The sequence below is a fragment of the Bos taurus genome, chromosome 2 (genome assembly GCF_002263795.3).
Source record: "Bos taurus isolate L1 Dominette 01449 registration number 42190680 breed Hereford chromosome 2, ARS-UCD2.0, whole genome shotgun sequence".
NCBI classification, from domain to species: domain Eukaryota; kingdom Metazoa; phylum Chordata; class Mammalia; order Artiodactyla; family Bovidae; genus Bos; species Bos taurus.
The window spans coordinates 22,398,158-22,423,560 of NC_037329.1; the positions used below are offsets into that span (position 1 = coordinate 22,398,158).

At 38.3% G+C, this 25,403-nt stretch overlaps 1 protein-coding gene across 1 annotated transcript in view; it reads left to right on the top strand.

The window, feature by feature from the left end:
- The window catches only part of CIR1 (corepressor interacting with RBPJ, CIR1), a 41,820-nt gene that overhangs the window by 850 nt on the left and 15,567 nt on the right, over positions 1–25,403 (top strand). The window contains 6 exon segments of the mRNA XM_024980124.2: positions 4,771–4,865; positions 10,745–10,818; positions 11,403–11,413; positions 11,501–11,565; positions 12,220–12,268; positions 13,086–13,203. Of these exon segments, the coding sequence (XP_024835892.1) occupies positions 4,771–4,865; positions 10,745–10,818; positions 11,403–11,413; positions 11,501–11,565; positions 12,220–12,268; positions 13,086–13,203 (412 nt within the window).

Here is a 25,403-nt window from a genome sequence, read left to right on the forward strand (position 1 = left end):
TCAAACACCACCTTGCTGTCTGCTTACTACATAGAGGGAGTGCACAATAAAATGTTAATTGGCCCACACACACTGTTATCCTTAGACTATTCCTAAAATACAGGTGGTAACCAGAGTTTCATACTGCTTATTCTATATGCTTTCCTGAACAGTCACAGCCAATTTCAAAATTTTGATGACCCCTTTTTTTACTCCTGACTCTCAGCTCTACACTGCCAGATCTTAAGCCCTAAGTGAAGGCACTTGAACACAACTATATAGTAGACAATTTCATCTTGATATCCTACAGGCATCTCAAACTCAACATATTTGAAATGGAACTTATCTTTTATTCTAAATCTGCTCTTGTATTTATACCTCCTATTCTCATATCAGTAGGAAATGCAGATAGTAACACAACCCTCATCCAGTCACCCAGGCCAGAAATAAGATTCATCCTTTTCCCATCACTGCTTTATCTAGTTGGCTAATAAATTCTATTGCTGTTACTTCTTAAGTATCTCTTGAATCCATCTCTCCTCCTTGTCACTACTGTCTGCATCTTAGCTTAGACCCTTATTGTCTTTCACCTGCTGCTACTGCTAAGTCACATCAGTCGTGTCCGACTCTGTGTGACCCCATAGACGGCAGCCCACCAGGCTCCTCCGTCCCTGGGATTTTCCAGGCAAGAACACTCGAGTGGGTTGCCATTGCCTTCTCCAATGCATGAAAGTGAAAAGTGAAAGTGAAGTCGCTCAGTTGTGTCCTACTCTTAGTGACCCCATGGACTGCAGCCCACCAGGCTCCTCTGTCCATGGGATTTTCCAGGCCAAGAGTACTGGAGTGGCTTGCCATTGCCTTAATTGTTATACTTCCTAACTGATTTTTATGCTGCCAGTCTTGACCTCTCTCAAATCCATTCTCTACCGATCAGAATAATCATTTTTTTATTTAGCAGTTTTACTGAAGTATAATTCGCATACCATACACTCACTCACATAAAGTATAAAATTCAGTATTTTTTTAGTGTATTTATTAATTTTGTCATCACCAAAACAGTTCTGAAACATTTTCGTCACCCTCCCCAAAACCCATATCTACTAACAATCACTCTCCATTTGTCCTTAATCCTCCCCCTTCCCCAGCCTTAGCCAACAACTAATCTGCTTTCTATTTCTGTGAATTGGCCTATTCTGGACATTTCATATAAACTGAATCATGCAATATGGGTTTTTTTTGTGACTGGCTTCTTTCGCTTAGCATAATGTTTTCAGAGTTCATGCTGTATCATGTATCAGTATTACATTCCTTTTTATTGCTGAATAATTCCATGGTGTAGATATGGCACATTTTATTTATCGATTCATCATTTGATGAGTATTTGGGTTGCTTCCATAGGGTAGTCATTTTAAAGCACAAATTTGATTTCTTCAGCTCCTTATTAAAATACTCCAGAATTAAGTCCAGATAACCAGGCTCCAGTTTATTTTTCCTTCATCATCCCTTACTGCTATTCTCCCATCTTAGATTTTAAATTTTATTTATTTTTTAAATTTTGGCCCCACAGCATGCAGGATCTTAGTTCCCTGACCAGGGATCGCACCCATGCCCCCTGCAGTGGAAACACAGAGTCTTAACCACTAGCCTAGCAGGGAAGTCTCCAACCTTAGACTTTATGCTCCAGTAAAGTCAAACTACTCAATTCCTGTTTTACACTTTTGGATCTTTATCTGAGTTGTTCCCTCTGCCAGTGATATCTTACCCTATTTTTCCCTTGGCAAAATTTTAATGCGCTTCAAAATCCTGTTTAACACATTGGAGCTACTTGTGTAATAGGGTTACTTATTGCAGCTGCCTTTGTAATAACAGAAGATTGGAAATTTCTTAATATCCACCAGTACAGCAGGAGATTGGTTAAATAAATGATGGTGTAGCTTCACAAAGAAATGATACTCTTCAGCACCCTACCCTCCTGGAAAATAAAGCATTTTGTTTACTGATCTGGGAGTGATCTCCATGGTATAGAACTTTATTTTATACATTTTCTCTGTTTATGTATGCTGTATTATATGTGCATACATATATATATGCATGCTGTATATGTTCAGTTCAGTTCAGTCACTCAGCTTTGTCCGACTCTATGCGACTCCATGAACCACAGCACGCCAGGCCTCCCTGTCCATCACCAACTCCCAGAGTTTACCCAAACTCATGCCCCTTGAGTCGGTGATGCCATCCAACCGTCTCATCCTCCGTTGTCCCCTTCTCTTCCTGCCCTCAATCTTTCCCAGCATCAGGGTCTTTTCAAATGAGTCAGCTTTTCACATCAGGTGGCCATAGTATTGGATTTTCAGCTTCAACATCAGTCCTTCCAATGAACACCCAGGACTCATCTCCTTTAAGATGGACTGGTTGGATCTCCTTGCAGTCCAAGGGACTCTCAAGAGTCTTCTCCAACACCATAGTTCAAAAGCATCAATTCTTCGGCGCTCAGCTTTCTTTATAGTCCAACTCTCACATCCATACATGACCACTGGAAAAACCATAGTCTTGACTAGATGGACCTTTGCTGACAAAGTAATGTCTCTGCTTTTTAATATGCTGTCTAGGTTGGTGATAACTTTCCTTCCAAGGAGTAAGCGGCTTTTAATTTCATGGCTGCCATCACCATCTGTATATGTTCACCATTCATGAAAAGAGGGACCAAAAATGCATGTGTGTTTGTTTATATTATGTATGTGTATTACGTGTGTGTCCATGTGAACATCCTTGGAAGGATATACAAGACAGGAATAATATTGGCTACATGTGAGTATAGTTCATGGGGTTCTCAAGGCGAGAATGCTGAAGTGATTTTGCCATTCCCTTCTCCAGTGGACATTTTGTCAGAATGTGAGTATAGTTATGTCATTTAAAAAATAAAGAACTTCTAAAAACCAAAACTTGGCTATAAAGTATTCTATTATATCAGCCTTCTTCTCTGACCCCTAGAGTTAATCACTGTCTTGTTCTATTTCCTTACGTTGAATGTATTCTGTTATCCATTTTTATTGTTACTGTTTTCCCCAGATGAGGATTTATTGGCGTAAATGCAACCATATAAAAACATAAGCTATGAAAAACACAATCACGATGTGCCCCCTTCCTGCACTGCCCAGACCCAAACATTGTTACTATTTATTTACACAATTCACATCTTTTTTATTATAAAATATCTTAAACATCCAGAAAGGTTAGTATGGTTTTCTATTAGCAGATTCTGAGCCTTTTGTCGTCAAGAGTATATTTCACTACTTTTTATTTTAATCCATCATAAATATTCATGTATTTCAGCTCTTGGGCAAATGAGACTTGTAAAATAACTTTGTAAATCTAAAGCTTTAAATAAATGATAGTTATTGTTAGAAGTAGTATCTTAATCATTAGGAGGCTATTATTAATGTATTATTCGATCAGGCAATGACATCTTACATTTCTCTATTTCAGCTGTTTGCATTTTGAGCTATAGTGAAAATTCCAAAGGTGCCTTTTACTGCCTATCCCAAGTGTAGACTTTTCTTCTGTAACATTACATTGGTAATGTTGTATTGGTTATGACATATATGTTATGTTAGTTATGAAGACAGTAGAAGAAATTTTAGGAACTTATACAAAAGGAATTTCCAGGAGAGTCCTTCTCTGAAGGATTCTCTTTTCATTTCTGTTTTTGCTTTTATCTCCATATTAATCCTTGTTGTCCACATCTCAGATTGTGGTCATAAAACCTACCTATCTGAGTACTATTAAATACTAATAACTACTCCTGTTTTGTGTCTAAAATTGAATAATGGCAGTCTTGTCCCCAGTCCTTCTCCCCACACTTATCTGCCCCATTATAATTATTAATTATTTTATCAATTTAAGTATTAAATGTTTATCAATGTAAGTGTTAAATATTTTCCCTTAAATTTACCTTCTTAAAACAGCTTGTGAGAAACAGTTTTGCCTCGCTATTTATGTTAAGGTTATCAAACACTTTATCCTTTACTTTAAAGAAGGTGGGAAGACAATGATATCTTTTAAACCTGGAGGTAACATGCTTAAATATCCTTGCATAAGCTGTGTGGGCTTTTTACGTTTACCACTTTTATGATTCTGAGAATATCACATAGGGACGCATTCAGCCTGTGGTGGTGGTGCCCTTGAGCAACTGCAGGATATCAGATGCATCTCTTGTTTCATCTGTTTCCTCTCTTGGTGGTTTAGTCGCTAAGTCATGTCCAGCTCTTGTGACCCCATAGACTGTAGCCTGCCAGGCTCCTCTGTCCAGGCAAGAATACTGGAGTGGGTTGCCATTTCCTTCTCCAGTTTTCTCTCTTGTTCCTTCCTTTTTTTCTACAACTATCTTTCATCTCCTTTCCTTTTTTTCTCCTCCTTGTCTTCCATTTTTCCTTTCTTGGGGTATCAGTAACACTCACTGGCATCCAACGATGTGCCCTGTGAGTTTTCTGGATTAGACATATTCCATGTAGAGAGATGGTCGTTCTTGTCTCTGAAACATCCGAGGGACTGAGGGCAAGAAGCTGTTGTACCCTGAGTGCTCAGAGTGGTTCTCAAGTTTGACATTCTTGACTGAAAGTTTAGCTCTTTTGAGTGATTATATTTTAGGACTTGCATCAAAGCATAAATTGGAATTTTCAACTCTTGTTTTGTGATTGTGGCTTTATGACCAAAATAGATACATTGTAAAGCATTTTATGTTTTATTATAAAAGAGAACAAACTTATTTAAGTTTTTACTTTACTAATTTAGGTTTGGATGGCAGAACAGAAAATATCATATGATAAGAAGAAACAAGAAGAGTTAATGCAACAGTATCTAAAAGAACAAGAATCATATGATAATAGGTAAGAAATTCCACTCTGCTGGTATTTTTTTGGAGTAATTGGTTACATGAGAATATCCTTTACTGAATCATATACTAGCTTTTTTTAACTGAATGCCTCAATGATAGGTCTACATTCCCTGTGATCTTTACTCTTACATTGATAGATGGGCACTTTTTCCAACCTTACCCATAATTCACATAAAATATAGATTGATGTGAATATACACTCCATATACAGTTAATAGAGATGTTCCAACTTACTCAAAACTTGGAAGAAAAATAAATGTCTATACTTGAACTACTGAGGCCTCATACAAAGATATTTCTTCAACATAAACTGAAATAAAAAGATGCGCAAGATAGCTTCAAGAAGTAAAGTGTCTCTACCTGACCTGCATGTCATCGTTCTTTTAATAGGATAAGAGCTAGTTCCTCACTGGCTTACTGTAGAGTACAGTATCCACCCCTACCCCAGCTATTGTCATTTTATGTTTGTATTTGCAGGTCTAACTCTGAAGCTGATCTCTTTTGGTTAATCAAACAAATAAATAGTGGTGCTTTTGATAAGTCATACTTTCTCTTCCAGTCAGTCCTGTATTTCATCAAAAAATGGATCTTAAACAAAGTAATACTAAACTATTATCAAATACTCTCTATGAAATATAGTGTATTGAGAGCAAAATTAGAGAAATAAAACATTTTATTCAATTAAGTACTTTTCTCACTATTTAATTTGATTGACTTTTATTGAGTACCTACATCATGCGAGGCAGCAAATGAAATTGTAGTGACCTATAATATAAAAGTGTGATGCATAGCTTCTGTCTAGCCTCAAGAAAATATAATAACGGATATGTACATACATATAGTTCAAGCAGCCATGAAATGAAAAGACACTTACTCCTTGGAAGGAAAGTTATGATCAACCTAGATAGCATATTCAAAAGCAGAGACATTACTTTGCCAACAAAGGTCCGTCTAGTCAAGGCTATGGTTTTTCCTGTGGTCATGTATGGATGTGACAGTTGGACTGTGAAGAAAGCTGAGCGCCGAAGAATTGATGCTTTTGAACTGTGGTGTTGGAGAAGACTCTTGAGAGTCCCTTGGACTGCAAGGAGATCCAACCAGTCCATTCTGAAGGAGATCAGCCCTGGGATTTCTTTGGAAGGAATGATGCTAAAGCTGAAACTCCAGTACTTTGGCCACCTCATGCGAAGAGTTGACTCGTTGGAAAAGACTCTGATGCTGGGAGGGATTGGGGGCAGGAGGAGAAGGGGACAACAGAGGATGAGATGGCTGGATGGCATCACTGACTTGATGGACGTGAGTCTGGGTGAACTCCGGGAGTTGGTGATGGACAGGGAGGCCTGGCATACTGCGATTCATGGGGTCGCAAAGAGTCGGACACGACTGATCTGATCTGATAGTTCAAGGCTGAAAATAATAACTAATTGAAAATACACTGTTATAAAAACTGTGGCAGGCTAGCATAAGACAAAAATAATTCCATTTGGGATAACAAGGTAAGACTTTATGAAAGAGGTGAGGGAGAAGGGAGCCGCAAGGAGAAAAAGAAAGGTGACATTTGACATAGTTCAAAGCTGAACTCTGAGGAAGGATAAGGATTTAGAGCCATGGTTCTCAACTGAGGGCCATTATTGCCCCAGGAGATATGTGGCAACGTTTGGACACATTTTTTGACTGTCATAGCTCAGGGGTTGGGTGATAACAACATCTAGTGGTGGATTCTAGGGATGCTACAAAACAGCCTACAGTGTACACAAAGAATGGCCAAGTCCAAAATGTCAGTAGCACCGCTGTTGAAAAGCCGTAATCTGCATCTAGTCAAAGCTTTTTAAAGATGAGCATGGTGGGAACGTGGAGAGTGTGTTAGGAAACAGAAATATAGTTGAGTTAGACCAATAAAGAGATCATGGATGCATGAAACAGGGCACTCAAACCCAGTGCACTGGGACAACCCAGAGGGATGGGATGGGGAGGGAGGCTGGAGCGGGGTTCGGAACAGGGGGACACATGTACACTTGTGGCTGATTCATGTCAATTTGTGGCAAAAACCACAATCAGTTCAGTTCAGTTGCTCAGTCATGTCCGACTCTTTGCGACCCCATGAATCGCAGCACTCCAGGCCTCCCTGTCCATCACCATCTCCCGGAGTTCACTCAGACTCACATCCATCAAGTCAGTGATGCCATCCAGCCATCTCATCCTCTGTCGTCCCCTTCTCCTCCTGCCCCCAATCCCTCCCAGCATCAGAGTCTTTTCCAGTGAGTCAACTCTTCGCATGAGGTGGCCAAAGTCCTGGAGTTTCAGCTTCAGCATCATTCCTTCCAAAGAACACCCAGGACTGATCTCCTTCAGAACGGACTGGTTGAATCTCCTTGCAGTCCAAGGGACTCTCAAGAGTCTTCTCCAACACCACAGTTCAAAAGCATCAATTCTTTGGTGCTCAGCTTTCTTCACAGTCCAAATCTCCCATCCATACATGACTACTGGAAAAACCATAGTCTTGACTAGACAGACCTTTGTTGGCAAAGTAATGTCTCTACTTTTTAATATGCTATCTAGGTTTGTCATAAGATAATTAGCCTCCAATTAAAATAATTAATTAAAAGAGGTCGTGGAGGTGGGAATGTAAGAACCCATGCAAATATCTTGTTTCTCCCTGAATTTCACCCAGTAGTGTGGGTGTATTCATTGATAGTTCTTGCATGCATCAATTGTTACTGTGGTTTTCTAACAGTGATTTTCTGTTTCTCTAAATTCCTCTATGTTTTTTAATTTGAATTTCTCTGGAAAGAGGATTTTTCCCTTGCCCTCACTTATTGATTTAATCATTTATTCCTGTCATTATGAATTCAGATATTTACTTAATTGGTTATAATTCAATATTCATATACTTTTTTGCTCAAGTTTTGACCTTTGCTAGCTCTATCAGCTTGACTCCTATGTCCATTTAACATGTTCCATCCTTTTAAAAAATAAATAAATAAAACTACTTCATGACACTATAAGATTATCAAAAATTTGTCTTTTATTTTTCTCTGCTCTAGCGTTGGAATCAACCTGTTCCTTTTATTTGAGAAACATACTTTGAAACCTGGGTCTGGACACTAGGTTTGTTTGTTGCCTCTGGGTTTGGTGGTTTGAATTTACGAGTATATAAAAGCAAATTTATGAGTATTTGGAGTGATTCGCTACATTTTTCGTTTTTCCTTGTTCAAAAATGTTGTCTTTAAGAGTTCTGTTCTTTAGTATTCTATTTTTTCCCTTCTAAGTTTTTAAATGTCCTAGATATTTCTTAGTGTTTGTGGATATTGATCCACATGACAATCATATTTATTATTCTGAATGGATAAATAAAAGGATGTCAGAACATCTATACATTTCACTCTACTTAGAGTCAACAGCAAAAAAAAGAAAAAAGAAAAAACCTGTATAGGTTTTTGCTGCTGCTGAGTCACTTCAGTCGTGTCCGACTCTATGCGACCCCATAGACGGCAGCCTATGAGGCTCCCCCGTCCCTGGGATTCTCCAGGCAAGAACACTGGAGTGGGTTGTCATTTCCTTCTCCAAGGCATGAAAGTGAAAAGTGAAAGTGAAGTCGCTCAGTCGTGTCCGACTCTTGAAGTTAAACCATAAATACTAATATAGTGGCTTTTCCTTTTATTTTGTATACCTGTTGAGTTTTGCACAAAATGGAATTGATCTTCCGGTTTTGATTTTATATGATTTTGTTTCAGTGTAAATGAAATGCTTTTTTGGAAGGGAATATATAAAGCATAAAATTTATTGTTTTATGTGCACAGTTCAGTGGCATTAATTATATTCATAGTGTTGTGTACCATCACCACTGTCTATTTCCAAAAATTTTTTTTCTTTACCCCAAGTAGAAACTCTGTTCCCCCTGCCTCTAGCCCCTGGTAAACACTATTCTTTCTGCCTCTATGAAATTTGTCTTTCCTAAGTACATCATGTGAGTGGAATTCTATAATATTTGTCCTTTTGTGTCTGGCATACTTCACTTAGTATAACATATTCAAGAGTCATCCATATTGTAGCATGGATCAAGCTTATTTTTTATTATGGCTAAATAATATTCCATTGTTTGTACACACCACAATTGTTCTACCCATTCAACCATAATGAACACTTGGATTGCTTCCATCTTTTGGCTGTTTTGAGTAATGGCATACCAGTATCTGTTCATCCCCCAACTTTCAGTTCCTTTGGGTATACACCTAGGAGCAGAACTGCTGGATCATCTGGGAGTTCTGTGTTTGACTATTGAAGAACCAGAAAACTGTTTTCCATAGGGCCTGCACCATTTTACAGTCCCACCAGTGATGCATAAGGGTTCCAATTTATCCACATCCTTGCTAACATTTGTTATTTTCCTTCTTTTTTTTTTAATAACCATTCTCATGAGTGCAGCATGGTATCTCATGGTTTTGATTTACATTTCCCTGTAACTAGTGCTACTGAGCTTTTCATGTTATTGTGAAAAGCATGAAGCATGATATTGTGCTTCATGTTAATTTTTTAAATAGTGTCAATATAAGATATAATTTATGATCTTTAAAGTATATGTTGGCTTTTAGTATATTTAAAGTTTGGAGCCATCACCATAACCCATTTCAGAACATTTTCACCATCTGAAGAAGAAATCTTGTCCCCAATAGCGGTCACTTCCCGTTCCCACAACCTGGACTCCCAACTCCTCTCAGACCTAAGCAACCACTGACTTACTTGTCTCTGTAGGTTTACCTGTTCTGGAAATGTCATATGAATGGCATCACACGATACGTGGCCTTTTGTGACGGGCTTCTTTCATACAGTGTGGTGTTTTTGAAGTCCGTCCATGTTGTAGCTGTGTCATCGGTTCATTCCCTTTCATTGCCGCCTCATATCCCGGTGTAGAGGTAGATCCTGTTGTGCTTTTACCCTCTGCCTTACAGTTATTTGTAAACTCCAGTGGAAATAGAGAGGACTTACAATTATGCAGGCTATACTTTGTGATAGCCTTTTCCGAATATAAGAGGAAATTCTGTTTACTCTTGGGGTTTCTTCTCTTTAATCAGTACTTTACATAGATCTTATGAATTAAAGGCTTAACTTGATTATTCATTCGGCTTGTCGCAAAGCTATTTTTCTAAAAAGCACAGCATATCTCTAAACAGAACAACATTCTCTAAACACATATCTCTAAACAGAACATATCTCTAAACATCTCTGTAAACACAACAACAGTGTTCTCCAAACAGGGAACATTCAGTGTTGAAAAGAAATTATTAAAAAATGATTTTTAAGATGCAGTAGATAGTGAGTCCATCATAGTAATTAACTTGTTGTAGATTTTCTTTAAACTATTCTCTCTTCATTGGCCTTGCTAAAGAATTTTGTTTATTCTTATTGAGTTTGACTCCTGTAAGCTTTAATTGGATTTGACTTCCTAAAGAAATCCAGAGAGATTTATTTTTCTAAACTGATTCCTCACAATTAAGAAAAAATGTTGGCACTATTTAACTTAATTCCAAATATGTGTTGGCATATAGCATTTCAAGACATTTCAAAGTTTAAGAAAAGCATGTGAGGGTAAACATGGCATTTTCCCCTCATTTCAGTTGGGAGGGCTGGGTTCTTTAAAGTATTGAGAAGGTCTCGGAACTTAAAACCAGTTACTAAAGAGGCAGCACTGTTGGAATTTTCATTCATAAATTTCAGATGTCATTTAGTCAGAGGAGTAGTTTTGGAATTTTATCTCTAATAAAAACATTTTATCCTAATTCCCTTAGAATTTAGGGGAATGGAGGGACAGTTATTCTGTAGTTTTTTCCCTCCTACAAAAAAATTTGAAAATTTATCTCTTGTTTGATTTAGATTGCTCATGGGAGATGAACGTGTAAAGAATGGCCTTAATTTCATGTATGAGGCTCCACCAGGGGCTAAAAAAGGTACTTGCTTCATTTCCTCTAAGTCTTTGATGTGTTTGTGACTAAAGATTGAGAACTGTTATGACAGATATTTTTAGAAGTTGCTCTTCATCTTTTAAAATTAATACTATTCTATAAAATAATGTAAAATACTACAATCAATATAGTAGGATAAATACTAACAGTAATTCTCTAGTGTAATAATAATTTCATGATGTGTTCTTCAGGGAGGAAAATAAAATCTCAGCATCACCAGAAGTATATTTATTCTTTTATAATTTGTGTCTTTAGTCCTTCTTGCTGAGTATATTTGTAAATAGAAGGCATAATATTCACTGTCAATGAAAAATATAGAAGTTTAAAGATTAGAAATTAATCTTTTATTAAGATTAATAAAATACTGCCTCTTATTCGGTACTGTTTTTTATCCTACAGTGATTTGAATTTTATCTTGTGAAAGAAGAAAAAAGTCAAAGCAATACATTCTTACAAGTTAAAATTAAATACCGTGATACCATAGTGTAGTATATAATAGCAGACTTTCATGTTGAAGTTTTTAACTTGACCTACCTTTTTTCCTCCCATATTTTTGATATGCAATCAAGAAAACAAAGAGGTAAAGTACTGTTTTCTATGTTTGGATTTATTTGCAATAGATTGAAATTTTAATGAAATACTGAAAGACTTTAATGAATGTTTTTAGAAAGAAGAAACAGAAGGAGAGACCGAATACAAATTTGAATGGCAGAAAGGGGCCCCACGAGAAAAGTAAGAACTGGTTTTTTTTTAAAGATAAAATATGTATCATTAATTTTATCTGATGTGTGTGTGTGTGTGTTAGCTGCTTAGTCGTGTCCAACTCTTTGCAACCCCGTAGACCACAGCCCACCAGGCCCCTCTGTCCATGGTGTTCTCCATGCAAGAACACTGGAGTGGGTTGCCATTTCCTTCTCCAAAAGGAACTATAGAAAGAAAGAAAGAAAGTGAAGTTGCTCAGTCGTGTCCGACTCTTTGCAACCCCGTAGACTGTAGCCTATCAGGCTCCTCCATCCATGGAATTTTCCAGGCAAGAGTACTAGAGTGGGGTTCCATGGCCTTCTCCAGTTTTATCTGATATCCCATCCTATGTTGCTTTTTATTCACCAGAGAAAGCAATTAATGTGAAAAGTTATTTTTAATGATTTGTCTTATGTAGCTAATTTGCTTGATCATAGTCTTTAGCTTTATTTTTGTCATTTTTTTAAAATCACAGATTATCAGACTGGATACTTGATAATAAAGTGGTGTTTGGAAATACTAAATAGATTTTATGGTTCTGTTTATTTACTAAAGTTGTATGTTTCATAATTTACTTAGAACTGTAAGACTATTTTTAACTATTATTTTTCTTAATATTGTTTGTACATTTTCTCTCCGTAATAGATATGCCAAAGATGACATGAACATCAGAGATCAGCCCTTTGGTATTCAGGCAAGTGACGCATTTATTCTGTAAGAATAATTTTTTCAAAATAAATACTTCTTTATATTATTGTCCAAAGGTATTTAAGGTGAAAAGGGTTTCTATGGTTTCTGAAAAGCTCTATGGTTTCTGTTTGTATCAGATAGTAGAAGGACTCGGAGAGAAAACATTAAATGTAGCAAACATACAAATCCAAATATCAAATCATGATAAAAGATAGGAGTCAAAATTTTATAGTGAGGGCTATAATGAAAATGGTCTCTGCAGTTTTCAAGGAATTTGGAGAATTAGCTCATGGTCAAAAAATAAAACTGTTTGAATACTGCCGTACTTACTCATTTACATATTGTTTGTGGGTGCTTTCCTGCTGTATTGGCAGAGTTGAGTGGTTGCAACAGAGACCTTTGGCCCATACAGCCTAAAATATTTATCGTCTGGCTTTTTACAGGAAAAGTTTGCTAGCCCTTGGTTTAGGAAATTGAAACCTCAAAGATTAACTGTTTTTTAAATTAGAGAATTCCAGATTGAGACAGGACATCATTCTTTTTTGGTGTTTTACCATTTCTTTTTGGTTTACATTGTTTTATTGCCACAGGTAACACTCAAAAAGAAATTGGATTCAGCTGAACTTTTAGACACAATTTATAGTAAAAGATTTTAGTGTTTGAATTACTTTTACCAAATATATGTGTGGAGTATCTTTCCTTGGAGATCTTTTAAAAACAAGACTAATTTCACTTAAACTCTACAAGGAGTAAGGAGTTGAACAGTAGTTAGGTTCTTAGTATTTTAATAACCAAAATAATTAATGTTTACTATTTCTCAGGTTCGAAATGTAAGATGCATTAAATGTCACAAATGGGGTCATGTCAACACAGATCGAGAATGTCCTTTGTTTGGTCTTTCTGGAATTAATGCAAGTTCAGTTCCCACTGATGGCTCAGGTAGGCACTGGACATCATTTGTTTGTTTTAGAATTTATATAGAGGACAAACAAAGCTAAAGTAACTTTTTTTTTAAGTCTCTCTCGGTATTGGTTTGATTTGGTTTGGTTTTGTTTTCTGGGGTTAGGTCACATTCCCAAAATGGTCAATGGAAAACTCTGATTATATGTTTTGAATATGAAATTCTGTGTATCAGGATTTAATTTTTCTAGCCAAGGGCCCTATGAAATTGATATTAAAAGTAACATATATTAAACATCATTTATCAGGTTGGTAACCCAAAAATAGAAGGAAGAAATGGTTGTTTCTCATGTTTATGTCCTCCTGAGTTTTAGGACTAAGCTGAACTAGACGCCACAATTGCAATTTTTGTTTCAGAGAGAAAATTGAGTTTTAAAAGATGTTAAATAATGTTAAAATTAATTTTTACTTGAAAGTTATTTACCTTCCTTCCTGTTATTGTCTATTTAAGAAAAATTGGTTGAATTTGGTTTAAATCATTTGAGTTCTTCTTGTAAGAAGATATTAAAACTGAGAAGTTTTAACTTAAATTTCTCAGTGCCTTGTTAGTATGTTGTTCAAACAGCCACACTAATCCAACAATAATTCTTAATGAATCATAGTAACAATAACCTGCTTAACCCTGTAACCTTAAGTCATTTCACTTTTTATGAGTTTCAATTCTTCATTTTAAAATAAAGGATAATAGTATAACTCAAGAGATTTTCCACATTTTTTAAACAGCTGTAGAATCTTTAAAAAAATTTTTTAAATCCTACATGTAATCCAAAGTAAGCCTTTTGATTAGGGTGAAAGAGAAGAGTGAAAAAGTGGGCTTAAAATTCAGTAGTAAAAAAACTAAGATCAAGGCATCTGGTCTCATCACTTCATGGCAAATAGAAGGGGACAAGGTGAAAGCAGTGAGAGATTTCCTCTTCTTGGGCTCTAAAATCACTGTGGGTGGTCACTGCAGCCATGAAATTGAGACACTTACTTCTTGGCAGGAAAGCTATGACAAATCTAGACAGTGTTTTAAAAAGCAGAAACATCACTTTGCCAACAAAGGTCCGTATAAGTCAAGACTATGGTCTTTCCAGTAGTGTACAGATGTGAGAGCTGGACAGTAAAGAAGGCAGAGTGCTGAAAAATTGATGCCTTCCATCTGTGGTGCTGGAGAAGACCCTTGAGAGTCTCTTGGAAAGCAAGGAGACCAAACCAGTCAATCTTAAAGGAAATCAACTCTGGATACTCTTTGGAAGGACTGATGCTGAAGCTCCAATACCTTGGCCACCTGATGTGGACAGTTGACTCATTGGAAAAGATCCTGATGCTGGGAACGATTGAAGGCAGAAGGAGAAGAGGGCAGCAGAGGATGAGATATGTTGGATGGTGTCATTCAATGGACATGTACTTGGGCAAACTCTGGGAGATGGTGAGGGACAGGAAAGCCTGGTGTGCTACAGTCCATGGGAATCACAGAATCAGACATGACCTGGCAACTAAACAACAACAGTCCCAGATGTAGAAAATATAAAGGCAGAGCTGCTCTACTGACGCAGATGCTTTAGGCATGAAGCGCCATCCTCTCAGCTAATCTCAGCCTCTGATGCAGCTCTTTGGACTCGCTGAGGCTTCCACTGCCACCTCTGAGCTCAAGGTTCACGCTCAGTCAGCAGATGACCTTCAGGCTCTCTTCTATAGCTAGAGATGAGGCTTGCTTCCAGCAGGCCAGATGCAGGCTGTTGGACTCAAGATGCTAGTTCTCGTATTAGGAGTTTAGGAATTTGATCCATTGTCAAGTTTGACACTGTTTCATTAGTGGTGTTATGAGTGTCAGGATGGGTAGAGGAAGTACACACAAAATATTATACATTAATTTTTAAAAATCCTTATGTCTCTTTAAAACATTTTTAAAAACCACATCTTAAGGACCTCCCTGGGTCCAGTAGTTAGGAATCTGCCTGTCTGTGCAGGGGACATAGGTTCTGTCCCTGGTCCATGGGGCAGTAAGCCATGTGCCACAGCTACTGAAGCCCATGCACCCTAGAGCCTGCGCTCTGCATCAGGAAGCCCAGCACTGCAACTGGAGAGTAGCTCCCGCTCCCACAACTGCAGAAAAGAGCCTGAGTACATCACCAACAACCCAGCACAGTCAGAAAAACACACATTTTAAGTCGAGGGGAAATTGCTCAGTGGTGGGAGAATATGGATACGGACTCCTTGGTGTGACAGTCTCTGACAAAAGAACCTCCTGCTGATGCCACAGTGCAGGTGCTTTTAAACCCCTCATACTAGCTCCCTCTCCCCTGCCCTCACCCAACTGGGGAAAGAAGGGAGAAAAGTCGCCAAAGAAATCAAGCCCAAAGCAAAGGAAAGTGGAGTAGGATGAAGAACCCATTAGCACAGATATCTCTGAGCTCTACTTTTGGTAGTCACAGGGATCTGTTGCTATGTTTGAAAGGCATATTTTGTTTCCTGGAAGGGGTTACATCTTTCTCATCTCTGCCTTCGCTCCATCCTTACGGTGCCCTTCCAGCTGAATGACTTGGTGTTGGCTGTGGGGGGGCAGTGTCAGTGCTGTCTTTGTTCTTCAGCCTTGTCTTACTCTGACCTGCTTGGAGAGCATGAGTTGGATGGACCCTGGGATACTAGGGGACTAGGATGTAGGCTGTAGACCAGGATAGCCCTTTATTTGGTATTTGATGCACCTACTTTCTCTTGAATCTACTTAGAAAGTCTACTAACAACAACCAGAAGAACTTACAGTAAAGATTCAAAAGTGTGACACAGCCAGTGTTAGAGCAAGTATGATAAAATGAACATTTTAATCCACTATTGATAAAGTGGAGATAAATTAATAAATTTGAAGAGTCATTTGATGTATCAAAAACCTATCAAAAACTTTAAGAACATACATATCATTTTACTGGAAATTCAACATCCAGGAATTTATAGTAAGAAAGTGATAAGGTAGATGCCCAAAGGTTTATAGTAGTGAAAGATTAGAAATAATCCTAAATAAACCTAATCAGTAAAGGGTTGGTAAAATAAACTCACCCATTTATTCAGCAATTAAATGTGGAGTAGTTACTCTGTGTCAGGCATTTTTCTAGGTTCTCGGAATATAGCCCCAAGACAGAAATTCTTTCATTCTATTGGGAATGACAGAAAATAAACTAATAAGGAAGTACTACGCATTTATAACTTCTGTGATGACAGTTACATTGGATACTGTGGTAAGAATTAATTGGGGAATAACTAGGTGAGGTGGTCAGGAAGGGCCCCCTCTGAGGAAGTGATATTAGGCTGAGACCTAGAGGACAGGACAGTGCAACCATGTATTTGATGTCTCAGGCAAAAGGAACAACCTTCTGCACAGAAGGAACTATAAATTCAGATTGAAGGTGTGGAGGTACAAAGATGCCTGATTTGGAACCCCTGCTCTCTACTTAGTAGCCATGACTTCAAGCAAGCTGTTAACTCCTCTGTGCCTCAGTTTGCGGAGTCTGTAAAATAGATATTATACTAGTACCTATTTCATAAGGTTGTTATGAGAACTAAATGAGTTAATACATGTGTAGTGCTTAGAATAGTACCTAGCACATAGTAAGCACTTTATTAGTATATTTTTTTAAAATTAATTATGGGACTTCCCTGGTGGTTCAGTGACTCCATGCTTCCACTAAGACTGCTTGCTTCCACTGCAGGGGGCATGGGTTTGATCCCCGATCAGAGATCCAACATGATGCACAGCATGGCCAAAAAAAAATATTAAAAATAAATTAATTATGGAGTTAATTGGAATACCAGTGTAGCCAAAATGGAATACCATATAGCCATTAGATAAGATATATGAACTGAGCTGTTGTTCTGTGTTGACACATGAGGATGTACCAGGATATATCAAGTAAAAAAAAGAAGAAACAGTATTTCAAATTTCTTAAATCCTGTCTTACTTTTCTAAGAATACCTCAAAGCACTGAACTCTATGAAAGATTATGGTAAAAATAGATCAGTAACTTTCACTATCTATGATACCACATAAGATGAAAGTTACTGATCTATTTCTGATGTACTGTCAGAGTTGAAAACCATCAGCTTCAACTGTAAGAACAACTGAAGGTTTGGGAAATAGGTCCTTGTTTGTTTAAATTATGTTTTACTAATAATACACAGTCATGAAATTGTCCCACAGGAATAGTCTTGGATATGTCCTAAGGTTTTGTTGTAAAGCATTGTGTAAGAGAACCTAAATATCTAATAAAAGAATGTTAAGTGAATAATTATGGGATATTGTCACAAGGGAATACTATACTATGCAACCATTAAAAATGATAGGAAGATTTGTTAATGAATAGATATTGTTTATAACATTTGGCCAAATAAAGCATATTATAAAACAAGGTAGCTACACGGATTCCATTCATTTTTCTCTTTACATCTTTAAGTAGACATATAGAGAGATGCTTTTAGAAAAATTAAAATGCCTGGAAGGAGATAGACTAAAATATTGACAATGGTTATACGTTTATAATTTTTAAATGAATATTAGAGGAATTAAAACTTATACATAGAAATAAATTATTTAAAATGGTATTGTTCACTTAATACCTTTTAAAGTTTGACCTGAATTTAGCAGTACCACTTAACTAACATTAATAGAAACTCCTAAAGGATCTCTCAAAAACAAAATAAAAAATACTCTGCTGTATCAAATAGGAAAGCAAATAATGATGTTATATTCTGAATTTGAATGTAATGAAAAACAAACTGGCCAATTTCCTAATCCACTTGCTGATTCAAGCTAAAAAATCTTTTCATTTAAAAAAAAACACCTATTGAATAATGTCTCACCAGTGAATAGAGATTATTTTTGCAATAAGGCAATTTCAGTGGATGTGGTTATCATGGGATAATCACACCCCTGGGGTACAGTCTTGTGCCTGTAATCTCCCAGGAGTGTAATTATTTCATGATAACTGCACCCCCTGGTGTTACATTATTTCTATTATGAAATTCTTAGTTTAGTATATAAAGTAACTTACTTTGATCACTGGAAACTGCAAGGTGCTGTTAGAACATTCCAGCTGTGAGGTTTACAGAGACCAGCTATAAGATTTACTTCTCCTTTACAAAATTAAATTAGGCAATCAAAATGCTTCTCATGGCTAAGCTGGTTTAGAATATCTTTTCTACTGATAAGATCATCTTAACTTTGTAAGTTTTTATACACTCCAGATACATCAAAATTATATATAAAACTTATAAGCTTCAGTGGTGACTGAATATTTGTAAAATATTTTTATAGTACAACATAACTAAATGCCTGGCTCACTGGCCTTTTGTTTATACTCTGTAGCCCTTATTCCTATCCTTGCCTCTTACCTTCTGTTACTTACTCATATTTTTAATGTAAATTGAAACTAGCATTTTTTTTTAATACACATTGGTGCTTTTCAACAAAGCAAGTGGGTTTTTTTTTTTTTTTTTTCTGTTTTATTTTTTGGCTTTAATAGAGTGAATGGTCACATATATCTGTATGTCTCTTACTTAATCTTTTTGTTTGTTTTGTTTCAGTCTTGTTTGTGTTTTTTCTTAATAGACTTTAGTTTTTAGAGCAGTTTTAGGGTCATAGCAAAATAGAGAGAAAAGCAGTTCCCATATGCCACCTGCCCCCACAGATACATAACCTCTCCCATTATCAGCATCCCCCACCTGCCCCCACAGATACATAACCTCTCCTATTATCAACATCCCCCAGCAGAGTGGGCATTTGCTGTAGCTGATGAACCTACATTGACACATCATCATTATCCAAAGTCCATAGTTTACCATATGTCTCACTCTTGCTATTGTGCCTTCCATGGGTTTGGACAAATGTATGATGGCATGTATCTACCAGTATCAATTCAGTTCAGTTCAGTTCAGTCGACTGCTCAGTCATGTCCCACTCTTTGCGACCCCATGAATCGCAGCACGCCAGGCCTCCCTGTCCATCACCAACTCCCGGAGTTCACTCAGACTCACATCCATCGAGTCAGTGATGCCATCCAACCATCTCATCCTCTGTTGTCCCCTTCTCCTCCTGCCCCCAATCCCTTCCAGCATCAGTCTTTTCCAATGAGTCAACTCTTCACCTGAGGTGGCCAAAGTACTGGAATTTCAGCTTTGGCATCATTCCTTCCAAAGAACACCCAGGACTGATCTCCTTTAGAATGGACTGGTTGGATCTCCTTGCAGTCCAAGGGACTCTCGAGTCTTCTCCCAACACCACAGTTCAAAAGCATCAATTCTTCGGCACTCAGCCTTCTTCACAGTCCAACTCTCCCATCCATACATGACTACTGGAAAAACCATAGCCTTGACTAGACGGACCTTTGTTGCAAAGTAATGTCTCTGCTTTTCAATATACTATCTAGATTGGTCATAACTTTTCTTGCAAGGAGTAAGCGTCTACCAGTATAGTCTCATAAAAAGTAGTTTCACTGTCCTAAAAAGTCATTTGTGCTCTGAGCATTCGTCCCTCCCTCCTCTCTAATCCCTGACAACCACTGATCCTTTTACTCTCTCCATAATTTCACCTTTTTCTGAAGGTCATATTGTTGGAAGCATACTGTATGTAGCCTTTAAGATGGGCTTCTTTCACTTGCGTATGTTAAGGCGCTTCAATTGTGTCCGACTCTTTGCGACACTGAACTGTAGTCCCCCAGGCTTCTCTATCCATGGGATTTTCCTTCCAGGCAAGAATACTGGAGTGGGTTGCTATTTCCTTCTCCAGGGGATCTTCCCAACCCAGGGATCAAACCCAGGTCTCTTATGTCTCCTACATTGGCAAGTGGATTCTTTACAACTAGCACCACCTGGGAAGCCCTTCTTTAACTTAGTAATATGCATTTAAGGTTCCTCCATGTCTTTTCATGGCGTATTAGCTCATTTCTTTATAGTGCTGAGTAACAGCCCATTGTCTGGATGTACCACAGTTTATTGATCCATTCACCTGCTGAAGCACATCTTGGTTACTCCCATGTTTTGACAGTTTCAAATAAAGCTGCTCTATTAACATCTACATGCAGGTTTTTATTTGGTTATAGTTTTCAGCTTGCTTAAGTAAACATGAAGGAACATAATTGCTGGATCATGTGGTAAGAATATATTTAGTTTTATAAGAAGCTCCCAAACTGTCTTCTAAAGTAGGGCACCATTTTGCATTCCCACCAACAATGAATGAAAGCTCCTGTTGCACCACGTCCTCATCAGCATTTGGCATTGTCAGTGTTAGGGATTTTGGTCGTTCTGGTTGGTGTCGAGTGGTACCTTGTTGTTTTAGTTTGCACTTCCCTGGTGACGTATTATTCAGCACATCTTTTTATATGCTTATTTGCCATCTGTGTATCTTCTTGGTGAGGTATCTGTTAAGGCCTTTGGTCCGTTTTTTAAAACTGGGATTATTTTCTTATTGTTGAGTTTTAAGAATTCTTTATATAATGGGTATCAATCCTTTATCAGATGTGTCTTCTGCAAATATTTTCTCCAGGTTTGTGGCTTATCTTTTCATTTCTTTAAAAAATGTTTTTTAACAGCTTTATTGAGTTATAATTTACACACCATACAGTTCACCCATTTGAAGTACACAGTTCAGTGGCTTTGAATTTGTATATTCACAGAGTTGTCCGTCCATTATGATGGTTAATTTTAAAACATTATCATTTCCTCAAAATGAAACCCCACATTCCTCAGTTCCTATCCCCAGTCCTAGGCAACCATTAGTCTACTTTCTGCTTTTTTTTTTTTTTAATTTCCTGTTCTGGAAATTTCATATAAATGGAATCACACAATATGTAGAAAAGAAAAATTTCACACTTTAACACAAAATTGCCTTGCTTCTGCCTACCCTAGTCACATAGCTTCCGGTGTCCTCTCTGCACAGAGTCTTCGGGTGTCATCTTCCTTACGTGTTGATGTGCACCAGTATGCACAGAGCACTGTTAACCAGGGAAGCTCATCCATGCCGTCTAGAGTTTTTATTCAGGTTTAATTACATAGGCATGGTTCACTGAATCAATGGCCATGTGGTTGAACTCAATCTCTTGTCCTTCTTCCTTCCCCTGGAGATCAGGCTGACATATTGCTCAAAGCTCCAACCCTCTAATCACATGGTTGGCCTTTCTCCTGTGGCCGGCCCCATCCTGACTCACCTCCTTGGCATAAGCGTTCTAGGGATTCACCATGACACTCTATCACTCAGGAAATCCCCTATATTTAGAGGCTCCCTTCCACAAACTGGGGACAGAGGCTCCCAAGTTCTTTATTATATGGCAGTTGTATTTTCATTTAGTTCAAAATACTAAGTTTCTTTTGAGATTTATTCTGTGTGTTATTTATAAGTGTGTTTATCTAATCTCCAAATATTTTGCGATTTTCTGGTGCTCATTTTATATTGGTTTCTAGTTTAATTCCATTTTGGTCTCAGAGCACTCTTTGTATGATTTCCATTCTTTTATAAATGTTAAGGTGTATGTTCTCAAGGCAAGAATACTGAAGTGGTTGCCATTCCCTTCTCCAGTGGACCACAGTTTGTCAGACCTCTCCACCATGACCCGTCCGTCTTGGGTAGCCCCACAGGGCATGGCTTAGTTTCATTGAGTTAGACCAGGCTGTGGTCCGTGTGGTTAGATTGACTAGTTTTCTGTGATTATGGTTTCAGTGTGCCTGCCCTCTGATGCTCTCTCGCAACACTTACCGTCTTACTTGGGTTTCTCTTACCTTGGACGTTGGGTATCTCTTCACGGCTGCTCCAGCAAAGCGCAGCCGCTGCTCCTTACCTTGAACAAGGAGTGTCTCCTCACTGGCCACCCCACCTAACCTTGAACATGGAGTAGCTCCTCTCGGCCCTCCTGCGCCCACGCAGCCACTGCTCCTTGGACGTGGGGTTGCTCCTCTCAGCCGCCGCCCCTGACCTCGGGGTTCTTGCCTTGAGAACCCCATGAACAGTATGAAAAGGCAAAATGAAGGATACTGAAAGAGGAATTCCTCAGGTCGGTAGGTGCCCAATATGCTACTGGAGATCAGTGGAGAAATAACTCCAGAAAGAATAAAGGGATAGAGCCAAAGCAAAAACAATACCCAGTTGTGGATGTGACTGGTGATAGAAGCAAGGTCCAATGCTGTAAAGAGCAATATTGCATAGGAACCTGGAATGTCAGGTCCATGAATCAAGGCAAATTGAAAGTGGTCAAACAGGAGATGGCAAGAGTGAACGTCGACATTCTAGGAATCAGCGAACTAAAATGGACTGGAATGGGTGAATTTAACTCAGATGACCATTATATCTACTACTGTGGGCAGGAATCCCTTAGAAGAAATGGAGTAGCCATCATAGTCAACAAAAGAGTCTGAAATGCAGTACTTGGATGCAATCTCAAAAATAACAGAATGATCTCTGTTCATTTCCAAGGCAAACCATTCAATATCACAGTAATCCAAGTCTGTGCCCCAACCAGTAACGCTGAAGAAGCTGACGTTGAATGGTTCAGTGAAGACCTACAAGACCTTTTAGAACTAACACCCAAAAAAGATGTCCTTTTCATTATAGAGAACTGGAATGCAAAGTAGAAAGTCAAGAAACACCTGGAGTAACAGGCAAATTTGGCCTTGGAATATGGAATGAAGCAGGGCAAAGGCTAATAGAGTTTTGCCAAGAGAATGCACTGGTCATAGCAAACACCCTCTTCCAACAACACAAGAGAACACTCTACACATGGACATCACCAGATGGTCAACACCGAAATCAGATTGATTATATTCTTTGCAGCCAAAGATGGAGAAGCTCTATACAGTCAACAAAAACAAGACCAGGAGCTGACTGTGGCTCAGATCATGAACTCCTTATTGCCAAATTCATATTTAAATTGAAGAAAGTGGGGAAAACCACTAGACCATTCAGGTATGACCTAAATAAAATCTTGTATGATTATACAGTGGAAGTGAGAAATAGATTTAAGGGACTAGATCTGATAGAGTGCCTGATGAACTATGGACCGAGGTTCATGACACTGTACAGGAGACAGGGATCAAGACCATCCCCATGGAAAAGAAATGCAAAAAGCAAAATGGCTGTCTGGGGAGGTCTTACAAATAGCTGTGAAAAGAAGAGAAGCAAAAAGCAAAGAAGAAAAGAAAAGATATAAGCATCTGAATGCAGAGTTCCAAAGAATAGCAAGAAGAGATAAGAAAACCTTCTTCAGTGATCAATGCAAAGAAATAGAGGAAAACAACAGAATGGGAAAGACTAGAGATCTCTTCAAGAAAATTAGAGATACCAAGGGAACATTTCATGCAAAGATGGGCTTGATAAAGGACAGAAATGGTATGAACATAATAGAAGCAGAAAATATTAAGAAGAGGTGGCAAGAATACACAGAAGAACTGTACAAAAAATATCTTCACGACCCAGATAATCACGATGGTGTGATCACTGACCTAGAGCCAGACATCCTGGAATGTGAAGTCAAGTGGGCCTTAGGAACAAAGCTAGTGGAGGTGATGGAATTCCAGTTGAGCTATTTCAAATCCTGAAAGATGATGCTGTCAAAGTGTTGCACTCAATATGCCAGCAAACTTGGAAAACTCAGCAGTGGCCACAGGACTGGAAAAGGTCAGTTTTCATTCCAATCCCAAAGAAAGGCAATGCCAAAGAATGCTTAAACTACCGCACAGTTGCACTCATCTCACACGCTAGTAAAGTAATGCTCAAAATTCTCCAAGCCAGGCTTCAGCAGTATGTGAACCGTGAACCTCCAGATGTTCAAGCTGGTTTTAGAAAAGGCAGGGGAACCAGAGATCAAATTGCCAACATCCGCTGGATATCGAAAAAGCAAAGAGTTCCAGAAAAAGATCTATTTCTTCTTTATTGACTATGCCAAAGCCTTTGACTGTGTGGATCACAATAAACTGTGGAAAATTCTGAAAGAGATGGGAATACCAGACCACCTGACCTGCCTCTTGAGAAACCTGTATGCAGGTCAGGAAGCAACAGTTAGAACTGGACATGGAACAACAGACTGGTTCCAAATAGGAAAAGGAGTACGTCAAGGCTGTATATTGTCACCCTGCTTATTTAACTTATATGCAGAGTACATCATGAGAAACGCTGGGCTGGAAGAAGCACAAGCTGGAATCAAGATTGCAGGGAGAAATATCAGTAACCTCAGATATGCAGATGACACCACCCTTATGGCAGAAAGTGAAGAGGAACTCAAAAGCCTCTTGATAAAAGTGAAAGTGGAGAGTGAAAAAGTTGGCTTAAAGCTCAACATTCAGAAAAGGAAGATCATGGCATCTGGTCTCATCACTTCATGGCAAATAGATGGGGAAACAGTGGAAACAGTGTCAGACTTTATTTTTGGGCTCCAAAATCACTGCAGATGGTGATTGGAGCCATGAAATTAAAAGACGCTTACTCCTTGGAAGGAAAGTTATGACCAACCTAGATAGCATATTAAAAAGCAGAGACATTACTTTGCCAACAAAGGTCCGTCTAGTCAAGTCTATGGTTTTTCCAGTAGTCATGTATGGATGTGAGAGTTGGACTATAAAGAAAGCTGAGCGTGGAAGAATTGATGCTTTTGAACTGTGGTGTTGGAGAAGACTCTTGAGAGTCCATTGGACTGCAAGGAGATCCAACCAGTCCATTCTAAAGGAGATCAGTCCTGGGTGTTCTTTGGAAGGAATGATGCTTTAGAAGGAATGATGGCCAGTACTTCGGCCACCTCATGCGAAGAGTTGACTCATTGGAAAAGACTCTGATGCTGGGAGGGATTGAGGGCAGGAGGAGAAGGGGAAGACAGAGCATGAGATGGCTGGATGGCATCACTGACTCGATGGACTTGAGACTGAGTGAACTCTGGGAGTTGGTGATGGACAGGGAGGCCTGATGTGCTGCAATTGATGGGGTCGCAAAGAGTCAGATACAACTGAGCAACTGAACTGAACTGAACTGAAGGTGTATCTTATGGCTCAGAATGTAGTCTTGGTGACTTTTCCATATGAGTTTGAGAAGAATGTATATTCTGCTTTGAGTGGATGAAGTGCTCAATAAATAACAGCTAGATCCAATTGATGGGAATGGTGCTGTTCAACTACGTCCTGCTGATTTTTTGCCTGGTAAATCTGTCAGTTTCTGATAGAGGAGTCCTGAAGTT